At 37.5% G+C, this 19777-nt stretch overlaps 1 protein-coding gene across 2 annotated transcripts in view; it reads right to left on the minus strand.

Annotated features, from left to right (window-relative positions):
- CCDC122 (coiled-coil domain containing 122) overlaps window positions 1-19777 on the minus strand; it is a 48445-nt gene that overhangs the window by 15127 nt on the left and 13541 nt on the right. Inside the window, exons 1-4 of one of the 2 annotated variants that reach the window (XM_062194142.1) lie at window positions 13229-13314; window positions 8102-8217; window positions 1069-1467; window positions 242-358 (exon numbers count right to left, since the gene is read on the minus strand). In XM_062194142.1, coding sequence (XP_062050126.1) covers window positions 242-358; window positions 1069-1467; window positions 8102-8217; window positions 13229-13274 — 678 coding nt within the window. In that variant the 5' untranslated portion in view covers window positions 13275-13314. Of the gene's footprint in view, window positions 1-241; window positions 359-1068; window positions 1468-8101; window positions 8218-13228; window positions 13315-19777 lie in introns of those variants that run through there. The other variant, XM_062194143.1, reaches the window with a different exon arrangement.

Here is a 19777-nt window from a genome sequence, read left to right on the forward strand (position 1 = left end):
AAGGGATTAAGAAGAATTATAGGCCATATTTAAGTAGGAATAAATTATTTTAATACATTCACATATTTGAACACCTTTGAATGAGGCAGTTATCTCTAATGATCTAGTTATGATTTGTATGTATCTACTGAGTTTTATAATCTTGATCTCTAGCTGTTTTGAAAATTGGGAGCAAACTGGAAATATGAACATAATGTAAGTTTAAGAAATTATTCCATAAAGTATTAAAATCCAGACTTACCTCTATTTCTTTTCTTAATTTTTCATGTGTCTTCTTCTCTTCCCCAATAAAACAAGTTTTTTCAATGATAGATTCTTTCACAGTTAAAATTTTATCCTTTAGCTTTGTAATGTCTTCCTGCATGTTTATAAAATTTTAAATATATGAGTCAAAAAAGGAATGGTCAATATAAATAAAAGATTTTCAGTGTGTCTTTAAGAAAACAAATATAAATTTGATCCTTATCAATGAGATTAGATACTTCTATAAGTATACAGAATAAAGAACTATTATTCAAACAAACTTCAGGATTGAAAGCATAGAACTAGAAACCAAATGAAAACTAAGATGTAAAGAAATCTGGTAATTATTGTGGCTTTTTAATTCTCTAGCAAGAAATGATAGATATTTTCACTTAGTATCTTCTACTGCCTTTTAAGAAAAATAGAAAAATGTTTAAGGTAAAATTATTAATTTAGATTACTTTCATAATAGCATTAAGCATATTAAAGTGATTTAAACAGATCTGGATGCATTAGTATAGAAGCTAAGTCTTCAACATTTTTGTGAATTACAATTTCTGCAACAAATAGATTCATTGTTTGCTGTGATTTTGTATGACCATACATTGTATAAATCAACAGTGAATCTGTGGCTGTTTCTTTTATGCATTTGTATATCTAGGATAGGAGGTATATAACTCATGTACTTATCCAAGTTTTAAAAAATTATTAAAATAGTTTCTGAATGTAGTATAATTATGGACTTAAGGATGAGTTTATTATTTAATATATATATTTGAAAAAAGAGGAGTATTAGAAAAAGTTTTAATAAGTAATAATTCAAACCTGTACTTGTGTTATTGGGTTTCCTTCTGGATTTTGGAGATCTTGCATAAGTTCCTCTTTCATTGTTTTTAGCTTTTGAACAAGTTCTTGTTTTTCATGTAGTTCGGTCATAAATGAGCATTTGCTTTCTCTCTCTCCAAAACTATCTCTGTGTGCTTTTATTTTTGCATAATATGCATTATATCTTATCATGCGTTCCTCAAAATCTTCCTGGGCTGTTTCTATGTCAAATTTAAGCTGTACATTTTCTGCATGTAAGGATTTGATTTGAGCTTCCAGGCTTCTACACTGCAGTTTGGTATTCTCTATGGCAGTATCTTGCTGATAAATTTGCCTCTCTGTTTTTTTAGTTTCTGCAGAGACTGCTGCTATTTGTTTTTCAAGCTGATGAAGTTCATTCTGTAATATATTTCAACATTATTAATTCATGATATTCAACATGAGAGGAAAGTCATTGTTTTGATCTATAAAGCATGTTGGAAAACTACTTAACATAAACATATGTATTTACCAGATATAGAAAAAATTGGTACAATAATAGAATGCAGCATACATTAAAGAAACAGTTATTTTATAATTTCACAAGGACCCTGGAGTTATATATTTCTTATTTTTTAGATTTCATTTAGTTCTAAATATTTAAATTTAATTATTTTAACATTTTATATATACTTTATGACCATTTTAATAATATATTTATAGGAATCAGAAGTACACACTCAAGAGAGTATGATTAAAAATTATAAAGCGCTGAGGTAAGCATCAAAAGGTCCAGGTTCCAACACTGTTACTGCTCTTTGATAGTTTGTATGATCATGCACAATAAACTGAATTAACCCTTTCAAACCTTATTTTATTCATTTGTAAAATGGCTACTAAGATATCTATTCTGTCTCCCTGGGGCATTTGATAATGCTAACTGATGTCCCTCGTGAGTCTGGTTTTCACATCACCACTCTTTTTTGTTCTCCTTAGCTAATTCTGAGCACTCTTTTGAATCTAAACAGTTCCTTAAAATGTAGCTCTTCTTCAGATTTCTTTTTTTTTTTAAAAGAAAGCTTTTATTTAATGAATACAAATTTCATAGGTACAGCTTTAGGAATATAGTGGTTCTTCCCCCCCCCATACCCGCCCTCCCACTCCCTGTCCTGTCCCACCTCCTACTCCCTCTCCCATCCCGTTCTTCATTAAGATTTGCTTTTAATTAACTTTATATACAGAAGACCAACTCTATAAAATATTTCAACAATTTGCACCCACCCACACACACAAAGTATAAAATACTGTTTGAAAACAAGTTTTACAGTTAATTCTCATAGTACAACTCACTAAGGACAGAGGTTCTACATGGGGATTAAGTGCACAGTTATTTCTGTTGTTGATTTAACAATTAACACTATTATTTATGATGTCAGTGATCACCTAAGGATTTTGACATGAGCTGCCAAGGCTTTGGAAGCCTTTTGAGCCCACAAACTCCATCAGTGTTTAGATAGGGCCATAAGCAATGTGGAAGTCCTTTCCTCCCTTCAGAGAAAAGTACATCCTTCTTTGATGGCCCCTCCTTTCCACTGGGTTCTCACAGAGATCCTTCATGTAGAACATTTTTTGCCACAGTGTCTTGGCTTTCCATGCCTGACATGCTTTCATGGGCTTTCCAGCCACACCAGAATGCTTTAAGGCCAGAGTGCTGTTTAGGGTATTTGTCATTCTATGAGTCTGCTGTGTGGCCTGCTTTCCATGTTGGATCATTCTCTCCTTTTTAATTCTATATGTTGTTATTAGCAGACACTGGGTCTTATTTATGTGATCCCTTTGACACTTAATCCTCTTTATATGACCAATAACACACTTAATATGATCATTTTAACATGGAAAATGGTATTTTTCCTCTTCTTTCTTTATATAATCCTTGGGTTCATCTCATCCATATTCACATCTTGAGCTACATGTCTGCTGATGATTCACAGAATGTTCTACATTCAGCTTATAATGGCCATCGCACATTCATCCTGTCCCCAGATCAGGTTAATCTTTCCCCCTTGCTTGGCCTATTCTCTCTTGTATCAGTTATCTATTTCCAGAATCACAAAATCTCAGTGAAATAATATGATAAGTATTTATTGGGATAGGTGTTTTTCCTAGCAGTTAAGATGCTAGTTAGGATGCTTATGTACCATATCAGAGTACATGGGTTCAATTCCTTACTCCAGCTTCTGACTCCAGCATCCTGCCAATGCAGACTGTGGGCAGTAATGGTGATGGCTCAGGTAATCTGCTTCCTACCAGTGGGAGACCTGGTTTGAATTATAGGCTTCTAGCTTTAGTCACAGTCCAGCCCTGGCCATTCTTCCTCTATCTGTCTTTCAAATGAATGAATGAATGAATAAATAAAATAGAAATTGAAAAAATAAGTGTTTCTTGCTGACATGACTGTGAGAAGCTGGGGTTGGCCATGGAACTTGAGTGATCTTGGTTGGATTTTTGTTTAAATATCTGGGATTGGCTAATTGAAAAGTAATTTAGGTTGGTATTACCTGGGCTGACTGGGGTGTCTTGGCTTTGCTAAACGTATATCTTACCCTCCAATAGTTTACCTAGGCCTGTCCTTTTCATCATGACAGCAGATGCCCAAGTGTGGAAACTCAATTACCTAAGAGCTTTTTAATGCCTTTGCTTGAATCACATCTGCTAACTCCCCAGATAGTCACATGCTCAAACTCAAGAGTCAAGGAGTGGAATTGTGCCCACTTATTACACATCAAATATGTTGCCTCCCAGGCCTTCTGATCTCAACAAACTCCCTCCTGTTCACCTCTCTATAGCAATCAACTGATTTCATTTCCATCAGCAATGACTATCTTGATTTTCAAGAATTTTATATAAATAGAATCATATGAGGATATTTCAAAATCTGCATGGAAAATAGAATTGAGAGGTTTATTTGATGCAAAAATATTTGAAATCTTGGCAGGTTTCTTTATACATATTTTCTGTGAACCTTTTGAAGTTCCCTTGTACAGTGCTTGTACATATTTAGTTTTAGTCTTAATTTTTCAGTCAACATATCTATTTTTTAAAAATTTTTGACAGGCAAAGTGAACAGTGAGAGAGACAGAGAGAAATGTCTTCCTTTGCCGTTGGTTCACCCTCCAATGGCCGCCGCGGCCAGCATGCTGCGGCCGGCGCACCACGCTGATCCGAAGGCAGGAGCCAGGTGCTTCTCCTGGTCTCCCATGGGGTGCAGGGCCCAAGCACTTAGGCCATCCTCCACTGCACTCCTGGGCCATAGCAAAGAGCTGGACTGGAAGAGGGGCAATCGGGACAGAATCTGGCACCCTGGCCAGGACTAGAACCCAGTGTGCCAGCGCCACTAGGCGGAGGATTAGCCTGTTGAGCCACGGTGCCGGCCAGTCAACATATCTATTTTGAGATTTATTCATGGCAATGTGTATATCAATAGGTCTTCTCTTTTATTGGGTGGGCTGTAGATAGGTTTTGAATAGGGGCTGGTTGTCAGAAAGATCAAGCCTTCATTTGAAGCCTATAACTTTCAGTTCTATCCTCCCTAACCTCTTAGAAGAGGAGAGTGGCTGGAGACTGAGTTAATAATAAATCATGCCTACATGATAAAACCTTCATAAAAATCCTTAAATAGATTCACAGAGCTTCTGCATTGCACACTTTGAGATACTGGGAGAGTGGTATGCTTAGAACATGAAAGTTCTGTGGGTATCTCCTCCCCTATACCTTGCCTTATGTGTCTCCTCTATGTGGCTCTTCCTGACTTGTATCCTTCACAATAAACTGGTAATAGTGAGTAAAAGGCTTTCCTGAGTTCTATGAGTCATTCTAGTACATTGTCCAACATCGAGTGGGAGATATGTGGGTACCCCTGATTTATAGTTAGTCAGAAATATCAGAAGCCTGGACTTGTGATTGACATCTGAATTGGGAGAAGTCTTGTGTAACGCAGTCCTTCAACTTTAGGATCTGATGCAAACTCTAGGTAGAGAATGTCAGAAATGAATTGAACTGTTGGGATTCTAGTTGGTGTCTGGAGGTTCTGAAAATGGTTGTTAGTGTCAGACAACATCACAGGTAGTATAAGACTTTCAACATTGTTCTTCAAAATCATTTTGGCTATTCTAGATCTCTTGCATTTCTATATGATGCTTAGAATCAGCTTGTCAATTTCTCCAAGAAAAAAAAAAAGACTGCTAGAATTTTGATGGAGTTGTTTTTAATTTATAAATTAAAATAGGTGGAACTGATATATTAACAATACTGAGTCTTCAGATATATGAAAATGGTATATCACTCTATTTATTTAGGTCTTCTTCAATTTTTATTTTCAGTGTTTTACAGATCTTGTAACTCTTTTGTCAAATTTACCTATAAGTATTGCAGTGTTTTGATGCTACTTCTATTGCTTTTTAAATTGTAAGTCCTGATTGTTTCTTGCCAATATATAGAATTTGTATATTAATCTTGTATTTTTGTATGCTAATCTTGAATCCTGCAACTTTTCTAAATTCACTGATTGATCCTAATAGCCTTTGTAGGTTCCTTGAGATGTTCTAAAATAAAAATGTTATCTATAAACAAAAACATTTTTCCCTTTCCAATTTGGATGTGTTTTATTTTATTTTCTTATATGATTGCACTGGCATGAACCACCAGTACCACTTTGAATAGAAGTGAGATCATATATCTGCCTCATTCATAATTTTTAGGTAAAAAACATGCTGTCTTTCACCATTAGGTGTGCAGTTGGCTATGGGATTTATGTGATGCTTTTTTTTTTTTTTTTTTGACAGACAGTGGATAGTGAGAGAGAGAGACAGAGAGAAAGGTCTTCCTTTTGCCGTTGGTTCACCCTCCAATGGCCGCCGCGGTAGCGTGCTGCGGCCGGCGCACCGCGCTGTTCCGATGGCAAGAGCCAGGTGCTTCTCCTGGTCTCCCATGGGGTGCAGGGCCCAAGGACTTGGGCCATCCTCCACTGCACTCCCTAGCCACAGCAGAGAGCTGGCCTGGAAGAGGGGCAACCGGGACAGGATCGGTGCCCCGACCAGGACTAGAACCCGGTGTGCCGGCGCCGCAAGGCGGAGGATTAGCCTAGTGAGCCGCGGCGCCGGCCTATGTGATGCTTTTTAAAGAAGATTTATTTTATTTATTTGAAGGGCAGTTAAAGTGAAAGAGAGGAAGAGACAGAAAGATACATCTTCCATCTGCTGGTTTACTCCCCAAGTGGGTGCAATGTTTGAAGTTGAGCCAGGCCAAAGCCAAGAGCCAGGAGCTTCATGTGGGTCTCCCACATGGGTGCAGGGGTTCAAGCACTTGGGCCATCTTCCACTTTCCCAGGCACATTAGCAGGGAGCTGGATCAAAAGTGGAGCACCCTGGAATCAAACTGGCACCCATATGGGATGCTGGCGTCCCAAGTAGTAGCTTTACTTGCTATGCCACAATGCTGGCCCCAGATGTTTTTTCTTAAATGGAAGAATTTTCTGTTCCTAATATTTGAGTTTTTGTCATGAATGGATGCTGGATTAGAACAAGTGCTTTTTTTGGATCTAGAATTCCCTGTTAAAAATAGAATTACTTGTGCCTGTCTTAAACCCCATCAAAGAGTATCCATCACCTTTAGGGTAAAGTCCAACTCTGTTATCATGGTCCATATTTCCCTTCTCTGCCCAAAACATTCTGATCCACATTACCACCTACCAAACTACCTATATTTCTATGAATGTGCCAGTGCTATTTTAGGCCTCTGTGAATTTTATCAGGTTGTTTTTATTTGGGGTATCCTCCTTCTCTCCCTCTAACCTTTAAACCTGTCCCATATGCCCAATCATTTAGGTGAACTCTAGCTAGTCTTTAAACTTACCAGAAACATCACTTCTTCTGTGATAATTTCTTCTTCTGTGAAACATGTTGTATTCATACCTCTGTTGCTGACACTGCTACCCTGCATGTAATTGTTTCTTTGTTTCACTCTTCAATAGATCTTAGTAATTTAAGAATAAGGACTTAAGGGAAGCCTTCAATATAATATATGAAGACTCAGAAGTTTTATAAAAACATATTTATAGAAAGCTCAGACATTATTATTTTTGTGTTACAGTCTACTTATTATTTTCTACAATTGTGCTGCAATGCAAGTATTTGTAAGATCTTCATATTACCATATATAATTATCGTCATCACATGTCTGCTGATGTATTAATACTTAAGGTCAATGCCAAAATCAGGTCCTACACTGTTACCAGAGCCCATCAAGGATACCTTACATGTATTTATTTATAAGTTAATTCATTTAATCCTCATGAAAGCCTCATGCAAGTCCTATTATTCACTGCATTTTACAAATGAGAAAACAGAAGCACAATTTCAATCACAGAGCAAAAAGTAGTAAATCTGGCCTTTGGAATTAGAGTTTAGCTATAGAGTAAATTTTCATTTCTATGAAATATTTGATAACAACCTATACAAATTACAAGTAAAATACTGCTTTTAGTCAGATTTACAGAGTATAGTTATATCTAATTATGCCATATTCAAAAACCAAATATGATTCCCATATTCCCTGTATTGGGACTATAAATAACTAATGCAAAGGAGCATAGAGGGAGGCACTTGAAATGTTCACCAACAACTAGTAACTTTAGAAGCCATAGCTCCAAAAACATTGGCTTTGAACTTATCCTTCTTTCAAGCTTGTATTTTAGGAAAAACTAACAAATAGAAATGAATTTAAAATAATTTTATGTGATTATGTTGAGTTTATTTGCTTACACTACAGTTGCAATGACATTTTTGAAACTTGTATTGGAGCATAAATGTATAATAAAATTAGAATGCTAATATAAACTTTACTTAAGCAGAATAGAAAAATTTTGAGTAAATATGAATTTGAAATTGACTTCCAATAGTAAATATCCTAAATGACTTTCTAATTTATTGAATTCTAAATAGCTCACAAATTTAATAACATTTTGAAGTAAAGGCATTAAAAAGACTATATAAGTTACCTGCAAATTAAACAGCATTTTTTTGCTTTTCTCTATTTCTGAGGTTTGTGATTGTTGTTGTTTTGCAACTTGCTCTACCACATAAGTCAATGAAGATGTGTCTTGCTTACCCATATCTAGGCAAAAGAAAAAGTCCATAATATAAATTTAAATGCAGACATTTTAAGAAAGTTTTATTTCTTTACTCAAAATCATGAAAAATAAGATTTGTTTCTCATAAATAAACTAATGTAGGATTGGCAATCTTCCCTCTCTAACTATGAACAAAACCAATATCAAAGACAATAATAATAGGCCTACATCATTGTCATACCTATTCTTTTATGGAGTAGTATAAATATTTTGATTGTCCTACTATTTTCCAGAGCCTTTGCACATATACTATAATTAATGCTACCACAACAACTGTATAGAAATTATAGTTGATACATTTTCATTATAGGTCTGTATTTTCAGGTTGTTTTACCTTTTTAAAATGCTGTCTATGTATCTTTCTAGCAAAATTTAACTGCTCCCCTCTATCTTTAATTTGCTATCAATTTTAACACAATTATCCTATCATATTACTTTTTTCTTGTTTCTGCTTATCTCTTAATTATTTATTTCTTAAGACTGCTTCATGAGAGACACCAAGATGGCAGAAAAAGGAGAGAGCTTACTGCTCTAGTCTAGGGGAAGATAGTTTTTAAAATGTAGAGAGAGTGCAGTCCCAGAGAAGAGCTAGGGAAAAAATGGCCGAGGAAACTCCATGCAAATTAGAGGGACACTGTGGATCTAGGTGGAAGGTGTGGATACGTCCAACTCAGGACTCCAACGGCTGAGAGCCTCAGCACCAGCTATGGAGAGTGAGGTGAGACCAGATTGCAGCAGCCCAAGCCACTGGCAATAGAGCTTCAGGAAGAGCCTGATGTGAGTGTAGCTTGGGACCCTGTGGGGGAGAGTGTACCTGCCAACCTACAGAGAGAAAGAGGCGGGCATGCTTCTCTCTCCCAGACTACTGGGCACCAGTGTTTTGTAACTAGCCTAGAGTAGGTGGGCATCATTTTGGACATACATAACAGCTGCACCAGCTCATGTCAGTGTGCCTAGCCACCAACTGAGGGGAGATGCTTGAGTCTGGCTGAGAGAATTGACAGGAGGCTGGGTACTTGTAAGTGTGAGAGCCTTGGGGACTGGGACTGAGAAAATACTGTGGCTGAATGTGAGGGCACATGGTGTAGCTGGGTCTTTGGGCAGTCACTATGGGCAGCTCCACATGCTTGGGGCTCCCTGGCTCCCTGATTCCCTGGTGAGGGTCTTTGCTGCAGGATCCAAGCTTACATGGAGGACTGCATGGATCCGTTGAATGGTTCCTGTAGCAGCATGGATAAATATTGTGCCCACTGGGGCTAGCATCCAGGCATTGGTCTCCTTTGAGGAGAGGAGGTGAGCATGAAACTACTCCAACAGAGCTGAACAAACCTCCTCTCTGATTAAAAAAGAGAGAGAGAGAGAGAGAGGAGACTTACCATGCCCAATTTGGGAGTCACCTTGGACACTTCCCTCACCCTGGAGCACTGAACACAGGTCCCTGGCCACACTCAGCACATGCCTCAGGGTACTCACTGAAAGAGCAGACACTCATTAATCCACAGAGGCATAGTCCAAAGATAAAAGCCATCACAGAGAAAAAAAAATTAACCAACATTTATCTCAACAAATATCTAAAAATGAATGCAGCAATTCAAGAAAAAAGAATCGGGAAGACAACATGATGCCCCCAAAGGAACACAACAACACTTCAACACTACAATGTGAAAATGAAGAGATTGAAGAAATGCCAGAAACTGAATTCAAAAAATTGATGGTAGGATTACTTAGAAGTAATCAGAACAAATCCACGAACTAAAGAAGTCTGTACATTACATAAAAGAAAAATTTTCTCATGAAATTGAGATTTTAAAGAGAAATCAAAATGAAAATACTAGAAATGAAGAATTCAGTAGAACAAATAAAAAAATGTAGTGGAAAGCCTTAACAACAAAATTGGTGAGGCAAAAGAAAGAATATCTGAGTTAGAAGTCAAGTCTCTGGAAATTTTAATCAAACCCAAAAATAAATAAATAAATAAACTATAAAACACTGTTGGAGATCTATGGAATGCTATCAAACAACCCAACACATGGGTCTTAGGAGTTCCTGAAGGCATGGAAAGAAAGAATGGATTAGAAGGCCTTTTTAGCAAAATAATTACAAAAAATTTGGAGAAAGAAAGGGATGTCCAAGTGCAGGAAGCACAGAGAATTCCTAATAGACATGACCAGAAAAGATTTTCACCATACACATTGTAGTTAAACTCTCCACAGTAAAACATAAAGAAAAGATTCTAAAATGTGCATGAGAAAAATGCACATTTTAGATTACTTTCAGAGGATCTCCAATTAGACTCACAGCTGACTTCTCATCAGAAATCCTATAGGCTAAGAGAGAATGGAGAGATATATTGCAAGTCTTAAGAGAAAAAAAGTGTCAACCCAGAATACTATGCCCTGCAAAGCTCTCATTTATGAATGAAGGTGAAGTAAAGACCTTCCTTAATAAACATAAATTGAAAGAATTTGTCACCATCCATCCAGCCTTACAAAACATGCATAAGGATGTGCTACAAACAGAAACACAGAAACATTGTCATCACTATGAAAGAAAGTGAAGGTACAAAATCTTCAAGTAAAAGTACAAAGAAAATCCAAAGTAAACAATAGGAATATTTATGGAAAAATGGCAGGGCCAAGTTGTTACTCATCAATCATCATCTTGAATGTAAATGGCCTCAATTCTCCAGTTAAAAGATACAGACTGACTGAATGGAAAACAAACAAACAAACAAAAACCCCATACATTTGCTGCCTACAAGAAACACATCATGCCAACAAAGAGGCACACAGACTGAAAGTGAAAGGATGGAAGACATTCCATGCTAGCAGAAACCAAAAAAGAGCTGGGATAGCCATCCTAATATCAGACAAAGTAGACTTAACATAAAAACTGTTAAAAGAGATAAAGAAGGGCACTATGCAATGATTAAGCAATCAGTTCAACAGGAAGATGTCATTATAGTAAATGTATACACATCTAATTACAAGGCACTTGGCTATTTAATAGAAATGTTAATGGATCTAAAGGGAGACATAGACTCCCATACATTAGTAATGGGGGCTTCAATACCCCACTTTCAGCAATGGACAGATCAACCAGACAGAAAATCACCAAGGAAACAACAGTTACTCAGCACTATAGACCAAATGGACCTAATGGATATCTATAGACTTTTTCATCATACGTTGCAGAATACACATTCTTCTCACCAGTGTATAGAACTTTCTCTATGATAGACTACAGTTCAGGTGGTATGTCCTTTAGGATAATTTTAACTGTGGGTCATTTTCTGATTATTGTTGTTGGGAATCCTTAAATCCTAGCAAGAACCACCAATATTAAATGCCAAAAATTTATTTAAACTTGAAAGAAAGTTGGGGCAATTTCTGTGTTTGAAAAGGTGAAATAAAAATAATGATCAAGCCGCCGCTGTGGTGCAGCAGGTTAATGCCCTGGCCTGAAGTGCCGGCATCCCATATGGGCGCTGGTTCTAGTCCTGGCTGCTCCACTTCTGATCCAGCTCTTTGCTATGACCTGGGATAGCAGTAGAAGATGGCCCAAGTCCTTGGGCCCCTGTACCCACATGGGAGACCAGGAGGAAGCTCCAGGCTCCTGGCTCCTGGCTTCAGATCAGCGCAGTTCTGGCTGCTGCAGCCAGTTGGGGAGTGAACCATCGGATGGAAAACCTCTCTCTCTCTCTGCCTCTCCTCTCTATGAGTAACTCTGACTCTCAAGTAAAAAATAAATAAATCTTTAAAAAAATTATCAAGAGCAAAGCTTTGTGTGCTTAGAAGGAAAAACTGGACCATTACTGATCTGCCATGTTTCCGAAGCTACCATGCATATATTTTTCAATGCTAATAATCAAGATAATTGTGACCATTTTGTTCCATTTATGGATTTTTGGTTAAAGGTTTTGGTTGTGTAAAAAGTGTTATTTTGAATCTTAAGAGCAGAGAATTTTTTATACTTTTCCCATTTAATTTTCAAGTTTCTGAAAATAATATTGTAAATTTAAAACATTAAACATTTATTGGTGAATAATGTATATATTCCCATTCCAAGAAATATAATAAATGAATGAAGTTGAAATAAATTCTTCAAATTTTACAAAACAAAAGCAAGTCTCAGCAAATTAAAAAAAAAAATCAAAATACTATACATCTTCTCTGTCCTCAATGCAATGAAGCCAGAAATCAACAACTCAAGAATCTCAAGAACATATGCAAACATACGAAGACTGAACAACATGCTCCTGAATGAACAGTGGGTCGTTGAAAAAAATCAAAAGAGAAATTAAAAGGCCGGTGCCGCGGCTCACTAGGCTAATCCTCTGCCTTGCGGCGCCGGCACACTGGGTTCTAGTCCTGGTTGGGGTGCCGGATTCTGTCCCGGTTGCCCCTCTTCCAGGCCAGCTCTCTGCTATGGCCTGGGAGTGCAGTGGAGGATGGCCCAAGTGCTTGGGCCCTGTGCCCACATGAGAGACCAGGAGAAGCACCTGGCTCCTGGCTTCAGATCAGCGCGGTGTGCTGGCCGCAGCACACCGGCTGCGGCAGCCATTGGAGGGTGAACCAACGGCAAAGGAAGACCTTTCTCTCTGTCTCTCTCTCTCTCACTGTCCACTCTGCCTGTCCAAAAAAAAAAAATTTAAAAAAAGAGAAATCAAAAAACTGTTGAGGAACAGTTTTTTTTCATACTATTTGTTGAATTCTTTACTTAGTATAGAGTTAATCTTATGTTTACAAACTTAATTGAAAATAGATCTTAGTAAAAAATAAGAATGAGAGGGCAGAAGAAGAAGGGTAGGAGTAAGATGGAAGGGTGGGTACAGTGAGAAGAACCACTATCACTATGTTCCTAAAGTTGTATTTATGTAATGAAGTTTATATGCCTTAAATAAAAGGTTTCTGGGGAAAAATAAATAAATAATGAGCAGCAACAAAATATTTATTGATTGCCTGTTTTTTTTAAAAAAAAAGATTGCTTCATTACCTTCTGTAAGAACTGTTTGACTCGTCCTTTCTTTGTCGCTTGACATTCTCTGAGTCTGTAATCTCGTCTTTCCCCCTTGTCAGTTAACCGTTTTTTTTTTCCTACAAAATAATGTATATTATACTCTTTCATTTTCTTTTTTTCACATTAAATATAGGTAATATAGAAAGCTAAATTAATTGTGAAATATGTCATAGGAATGGCAATGACATTTCACCATTAGTACAAAAGATTAAAATACAATGGTCAGAGATTTTAGAAGGAAACTAAAACTGTATTTGTTTTTTTTTTTAGAAAAACTTTTATTTAATAAGTATAAAATTCGAAAGTGCAGCTTTTGGATTATAGCGGTTCTACCCCCATAACTCCCATCCCATTCTTCATTAAGATTCATTTTTAATTCTCTTTATATAGAGATTAACTTAGTATATACTGAGTAAAGATTTCAACAGTTTGCACCCACACAGACACACAAAGTATAACGTATTGTTTGGACACTAGTTTTACCATTAATTTGTATAGTACAGCATATTAAGGACAGTGATCCTACATGGGAAGCAGGTGCATAGTGACTCCTGTTGTTGATTTAACAATTGACACTCTTATTTATGACATCAGTAATCACTCAAGACTCTTGTCATGAGCTGCTAAGGCTATGGAAGCCTCTTGAGTTTGCCAACTCCGATCTTATTTAGACAAGGCCATAATCAAAGTGGAATTTCTCTCCTCTCTTCAGAGAAAGGTATCTCCTTCTTTTTTTTTTTTGTGCCATAATGAAGAATTTGGATTTTATTCTGAATAAGATGGGAAGTCTAGAAGTTGAAACATGATCTAAATTACATTTTATTTTATTTTTTTTTAACCTCCCTCCCACCCACAACCCTCCCCTTTCCCACTCGCTCTCCCCTTCCATTCACATCAAGATTCATTTTCAATTCTCTTTATATACAGAAAATCAGTTTAGTATATAAAAAGATTTCAACAGTTTGCCTTCGCATAGCAACACAAAGTGAAAAAATACTGTTGGAGTACTAGTTAAAGCATTAAATAACAGTGTACAGCACATTAATGACAGAGATCCCACATGATATTTTTTTTTAAATTCATTAATTTTCTATGTAATTTCCAATTTAACACCAAGGGTTTTTTTTTTTTTTGCATTTTCAATTATCTTTATATACAGGAGATAGAGTCAGTATATACTAAGTAAAGATCTCATCAGTTTGCACCCACACATAAACACAAAGTGTAAAAATACTGTTTCAGTACTAGCTATATCATTACTTCACATTGGACAACCCATTAAGTACAGATCCCACATGGGATGTAAGTACACAGTGACTCTTGATGTTGATTTAACAACTTAACACTCTTGTTTATGGCGTCAGGAATCTCCCTAAGCTCTAGTCATGAGTTGCCAAGGCTATGGAAGCATTTAGAGTTCGCCGACTTCGATCTTATTCCGATAGGGTCATAGTCAAAGTGGAAGTTCTCTCCTCCCTTCAGAGAAAGGTACCTCCTTTTTTGATGACCCTGTACTTTCCACTGGGATCACACTCACTGAGATCCTTCATTTAGGTCTTCTTCTTTTTTTTTTCCAGAGTGTCTTGGCTTTCCATGCCTAAAATACTCTCATGGGCTCTTCAGCCAGATCCGAATGCCTTAAGGGCTGATTCTGAGGCCAGAGTGCTATTTAGGACATCTGCCATTCTACGAGTCTGCTGTGTCTCCTGCTTCCCATGTTGGATCCTTCTCTCCCTTTTTGATTTTATCAGTTAATATTAGCACACATTAGTCTTGTTTGTGTGATCCCTTTGACTCTTAGATCTATCAGCGTGATCAATTGTGAACTGAAATTGATCACCTGGACTAGTGAGATGGCATTGGTACATGCCACCTTGATGGGATTGTATTGGAATCCCCTGGCACATTTCTAACTCCATCATTTGGGGCAAGTCCGAATGAGCATGTCCCCAATTGTACATCTCCTCCCTCTCTTTTTTCATTCTTATATTTAACCGGGGTCATTTTTCAGTTAAGATTTAAACACCTAAGAATAATTGTGTGTTAATTACAGAGTTCAACCACTAGAACAAAAAAAATACTAAAATGGATAAAGTATTACATTGTACATCAACAGTCAGGACAAGAGCTGATCAAGTCACTGTTTCTCATAGTGCCCATTTCACTTCAACAGGTTTCCCCTTTGGTGCTCAGTTAGTTGTCACCAGTCAGGGAAAACAAATGATATTTGTCTCTTTGGGACTGGCTTAATTCACTCAGCATGATGCTTTCCAGATTGCTCCATCTCGTTGCAAATGACCGGGTTTCATTATTTTTGACTGCTGTATAGTATTCTATGGAGTACATGTCCCATAATTTCTTTATCCAGTCTACTGTTGATGGGCATTTGGGTTGGTTCCAGGTCTTAGCTATTGTGAATTGAGCTGCAATAAACATTAATGTGCAGATGGCTTTTTTGATTGCCAAATTAATTTCCTTTGGGTAAATTCCAAGGAGTGGGATGGCTGGGTTGTATGGTAGGGTTATATTCAGGTTTCTGAGGAATCTCCAGACTGACTTCCATAGTGGCTTAACCAGTTTGCATTCCCACCAACAGTGGGTTAGTGTCCCTTTTTCCCCACATCCTCTCCAGCATCTATTGTTGGTAGATTTCTGAATGTGAGCCATTCTAACCGGGGTGAGGTGAAACCCCATTGTGGTTTTGATTTGCATTTTCCTGATTGCTAGTGATCTTGAACATTTTTTCATGTGTCTGTTGGCCATTTGGATTTCCTCTTTGGAAAGATGTCTGTTGAGGTCTTTGGCCCATCTCTTAAGTGGGTTGTTTATTTTGATGTTGTGGAGTTTCTTGATTTCTTTGTAGATTCTGGTTATCAACCCTTTATCTGTAGTATAGTTTGCAAATATTTTTTCCCATTCAATAGGGTACTAGCCGTGGGTTTTTCATGTATTGCTTTGCTTGTATTGAGGAATGTTCCTTCTATACCCAGTTTGTTTAGGGTTTTCATCATGAAAGGGTGTTGTATTTTATCAAATGCTTTCTCTGCATCTATTGAGAGAATCATATGGTTTTTCTTCTGCAGTCTGTTAATGTGGTGTATCACGTTGATTGTTTTGCGAACATTGAACCACCCCTGCATACCAGGGATAAATCCCACTTGGTCTGGGTGGATGATCTTTCTAAAGTGATGTTGCATTCTATTGGCCAGAATTTTATTGAGTATTTTTGCATCTATGTTCATCAGGGATATTGGTCTGTAATTCTCTTTCAATGCTTCATCTTTTTTTGGCTTAGGAATTAAGGTGATGCTGGCTTCATAGAAAGAATTTGGGAGGATTCCCTCTTTTTCGGTTGCTCTGAATAGTTTGAGGAGAATTGGAGAATTATAGTAATTTCTGATGATTCTTTTTATTTCTGTGGTGTCTGTTGTTACGTTTCCTTTTTCATCTCTGATTGTATTGATTTGAGTCTTTTCTCTTCTTTTTTTAGTTAGTTGTGCCAATGGGGTGTCAATTTTGTTTATTTTTTCAAAAAACCAGCTCCACATTTGGCTGATTTTTTGTAATTTTTTTTGGATTCAATCCTGTTGATTTCTTCTCTGATTTTAATTATTTCTCTTCTACTGGGTTTGGGTTTGGTTTGCTGCAGATTTTCTAGATCCTTGAGATGACTTGAAAGCTCACCTATTTGGTGCCTTTCCAATTTCTTGATGTAGGCACCTATTGATATAAACTTTCCTCGGTTTTTTTTTACATTTTTTTAACTTTTATTTAATGAATATAAATTTCCAGTGTACAGCTTATGGATTACAATGGCTTCCCCCTCCCATAACTTCCCTCCCACCCGCAACCCTCCCCTCTCCCGCTCCCTCTCCCCTTCCAATTGCATCAGGATTCATTTTCAATTCTCTTTATATACAGAAGATCAATTTAGTATAAAGATTTCAACAGTTTGCACCCACACAGAAACACAAAGTGAAACATACTGTTTGAGTACTAGTTATAGCATTAAATCAAAATGTACAGCACATTAAGGACAGAGATCCCACATGAGGAGCAAGTGCACAGTGGCTCTTGTTGTTGACCCAACAAATTGACACTCTAGTTTATGGTGCCAGTAACCACCCTAGGCTGTCGTCATGAGTTGCCAAGGCTATGGAAGCCCTCCAAGTTTGCCGACTCTGATCATATTTAGACAAGGTCATAAAAGACAGAGTGAGGATAGTAACCAATGATCCTAAGAGTGGCATTTACCAGGTTTGAACAATTATACAGCATTAAGTGGGGAAGAGGACCATCAGTACACACAGGTTGGGAGTAGAGCCATTGGTGGTAGAGTAGAGGTTATGATTACAAAGGAATGAGGCCCAAGTGTGCTAGACAGGGTCTAGAACAAAGGACAGAGTCATTATTAGAGGAGCTAAGAAAGGTGCTGTCTAAGCTACAATTAAGTTTTCTGATTGAGAGGCAAATAGAACCTGATAGAAGGGGCTTGATAATAATCTGGTGGGCTTTAGGCCTTGTAAGTTCAGAGGCCCAGACCTATCTATCTCTTCACATGGGGTATATCCTAAGGGAGGTGTGAACCTCCTAGGGGAAGGCACTCTGTTGACTTTCATTACTTGGCTGGCCTGGGAGGAGAGCTGGCCAGGTAAAGGCAGGTGGCATCTCTAACAAGAAATGTACAGTTCTGCCTGCAATGTTGCTGACCCTACTTGACCATACCCTCAGCTGCAGTGGTCACTTTGGAAGTCAGGCTGAGTGAAGGGCTTTTCAGCTTAGAGCCAATAAGATCTGTGGCTCTGACCTGGGCATCCTTCGATTCCAGGGCAGGTCCATTTCCAGTGATCCAACTCTTGGCAGAGCTGCCAGGGCTCTTCACAAGCTGACTTCTGCTGAAGCCCAGGCTTACCACATTGAAAGCCACTGCAGTGGACTGGCCTGTTGGGTCTCCTTGAGTGCAGATCACTGTACAGATCAGCCAGTAATAGGCCTGCCATCCATTGCTTCTGATGCCTAGCTTTCTTTTCCTCCTGGTTTGTGTTAAAGCAGACCAGAGGATGCAAGTCAAGGGAGTGCCCAAGTCCCATCTCTAATCTTCGGTGGCCTGAACTATAAGTCTATAGTCACAGGCATGTTCTGTAGTAGTTTTTCTAAGGTAGACAATGCCCATGAGGAAAATTATATTCTCACTTTAAAACTTTCTTTCCCTTTGGTTTGAAAGGGAGGTTTTTTCTACTTACTGTATACTTCGCTGTTGGCGAAGTGAATCTAGCTATGAGATTATTATTTAAGTTCTTATTTTGGCTATGCTATTACAGAAAAATGTTAGCCATCTCTTTTATAAGGTCTAAAGATTAAATTGTGCATCCTACAAATTCCTTTATAATAGAATTAGTTTCCTACCTTGAAGAGAATAGAGAAATGAAAGAACAAGTTGGGCTTAGAATAGAGAAATGAGGGAGCAAGTCCTAGATCTCTTGATGACAATAGCAATATCACATGAATACTTAGCAAACCGATAAACTTTCCTCTTAACACTGCTTTTGCTGTATCCCATAGGTTTTGGTATGTTGTGCTTTTATCCTCATTTACTTCCAGAAAATTTTTGATTTCTCTTTTAATTTCTTCTATGACCCATTGTTCATTCAGGAGCATGTTATTCAGTCTCCATGTGTTTGCACGTGCTCTAGGGATTCCCGAGTTGCTAATTTACAACTTCATTCCTTTGTGGTCTGAGAAGCTGCATGGTATGATCTAATTCTTTTGAATTTGCTGGGACTTGCTTTATGGCCTAGTATGTGGTCAATCCTAGAGAAGGTTCCATGTACTGCTGAGAAGAATGTAAATTCTTTCTGTGTAGGATGAAAAGTTCTGTAGATATCTGTTAGGTCCATTTGGGTTATAGTGTCATTTAAATCTACTGTCTCCTTGTTGATCTTCCGTCCTGTTGATCTATCTCTGAGAGTGGAGTATTGAAGTCCCCCAGTACTATTGTATTAGGGTCTAAGTCTCCCTTTAATTCCCTTAACAAGTCTTTTAAATAAACTGGTGCCCTGTAATTAGGTGCATATACATTGATAATCATTATATCTTCCTGTTGAATGGATCCCTTAATCATTATATAGTGCCCTTCTTTGTCTCTCCTAATAGTTTTTGTGGTAAAATCTATGTTATTATATTAAGATGGCTACACCCGCTCTTTTTTCATTTCTGTTGGAATGGTATATCTTTTTCCAGCCTTTCACTTTCAGTCTGTGTGCATCTTTGTTAGAAAGATGTGTTTCTTGTAAGCAGCAAATAGATGTATTTTGTTCCTTAACCCAATCAGCCAATCGGTGTCTTTTAACTGGATTGTTCAGGCCTTTCATGTTTAATGTGACTATCAATAAGTAGTAACTTTGCCCTATCATTTTTGGGTTTCCTGTGATCTTTTGCTGTGAGGTTTCCTTCCTTTATGTTCTTTCATATTGGTGACCATGTTTCTGTGTTTCTGCATGTATCACATCTTTAAGCATCTTTTGC

Source organism: Lepus europaeus, chromosome 6 (genome assembly GCF_033115175.1).
Source record: "Lepus europaeus isolate LE1 chromosome 6, mLepTim1.pri, whole genome shotgun sequence".
Lineage (NCBI taxonomy): Eukaryota > Metazoa > Chordata > Mammalia > Lagomorpha > Leporidae > Lepus > Lepus europaeus.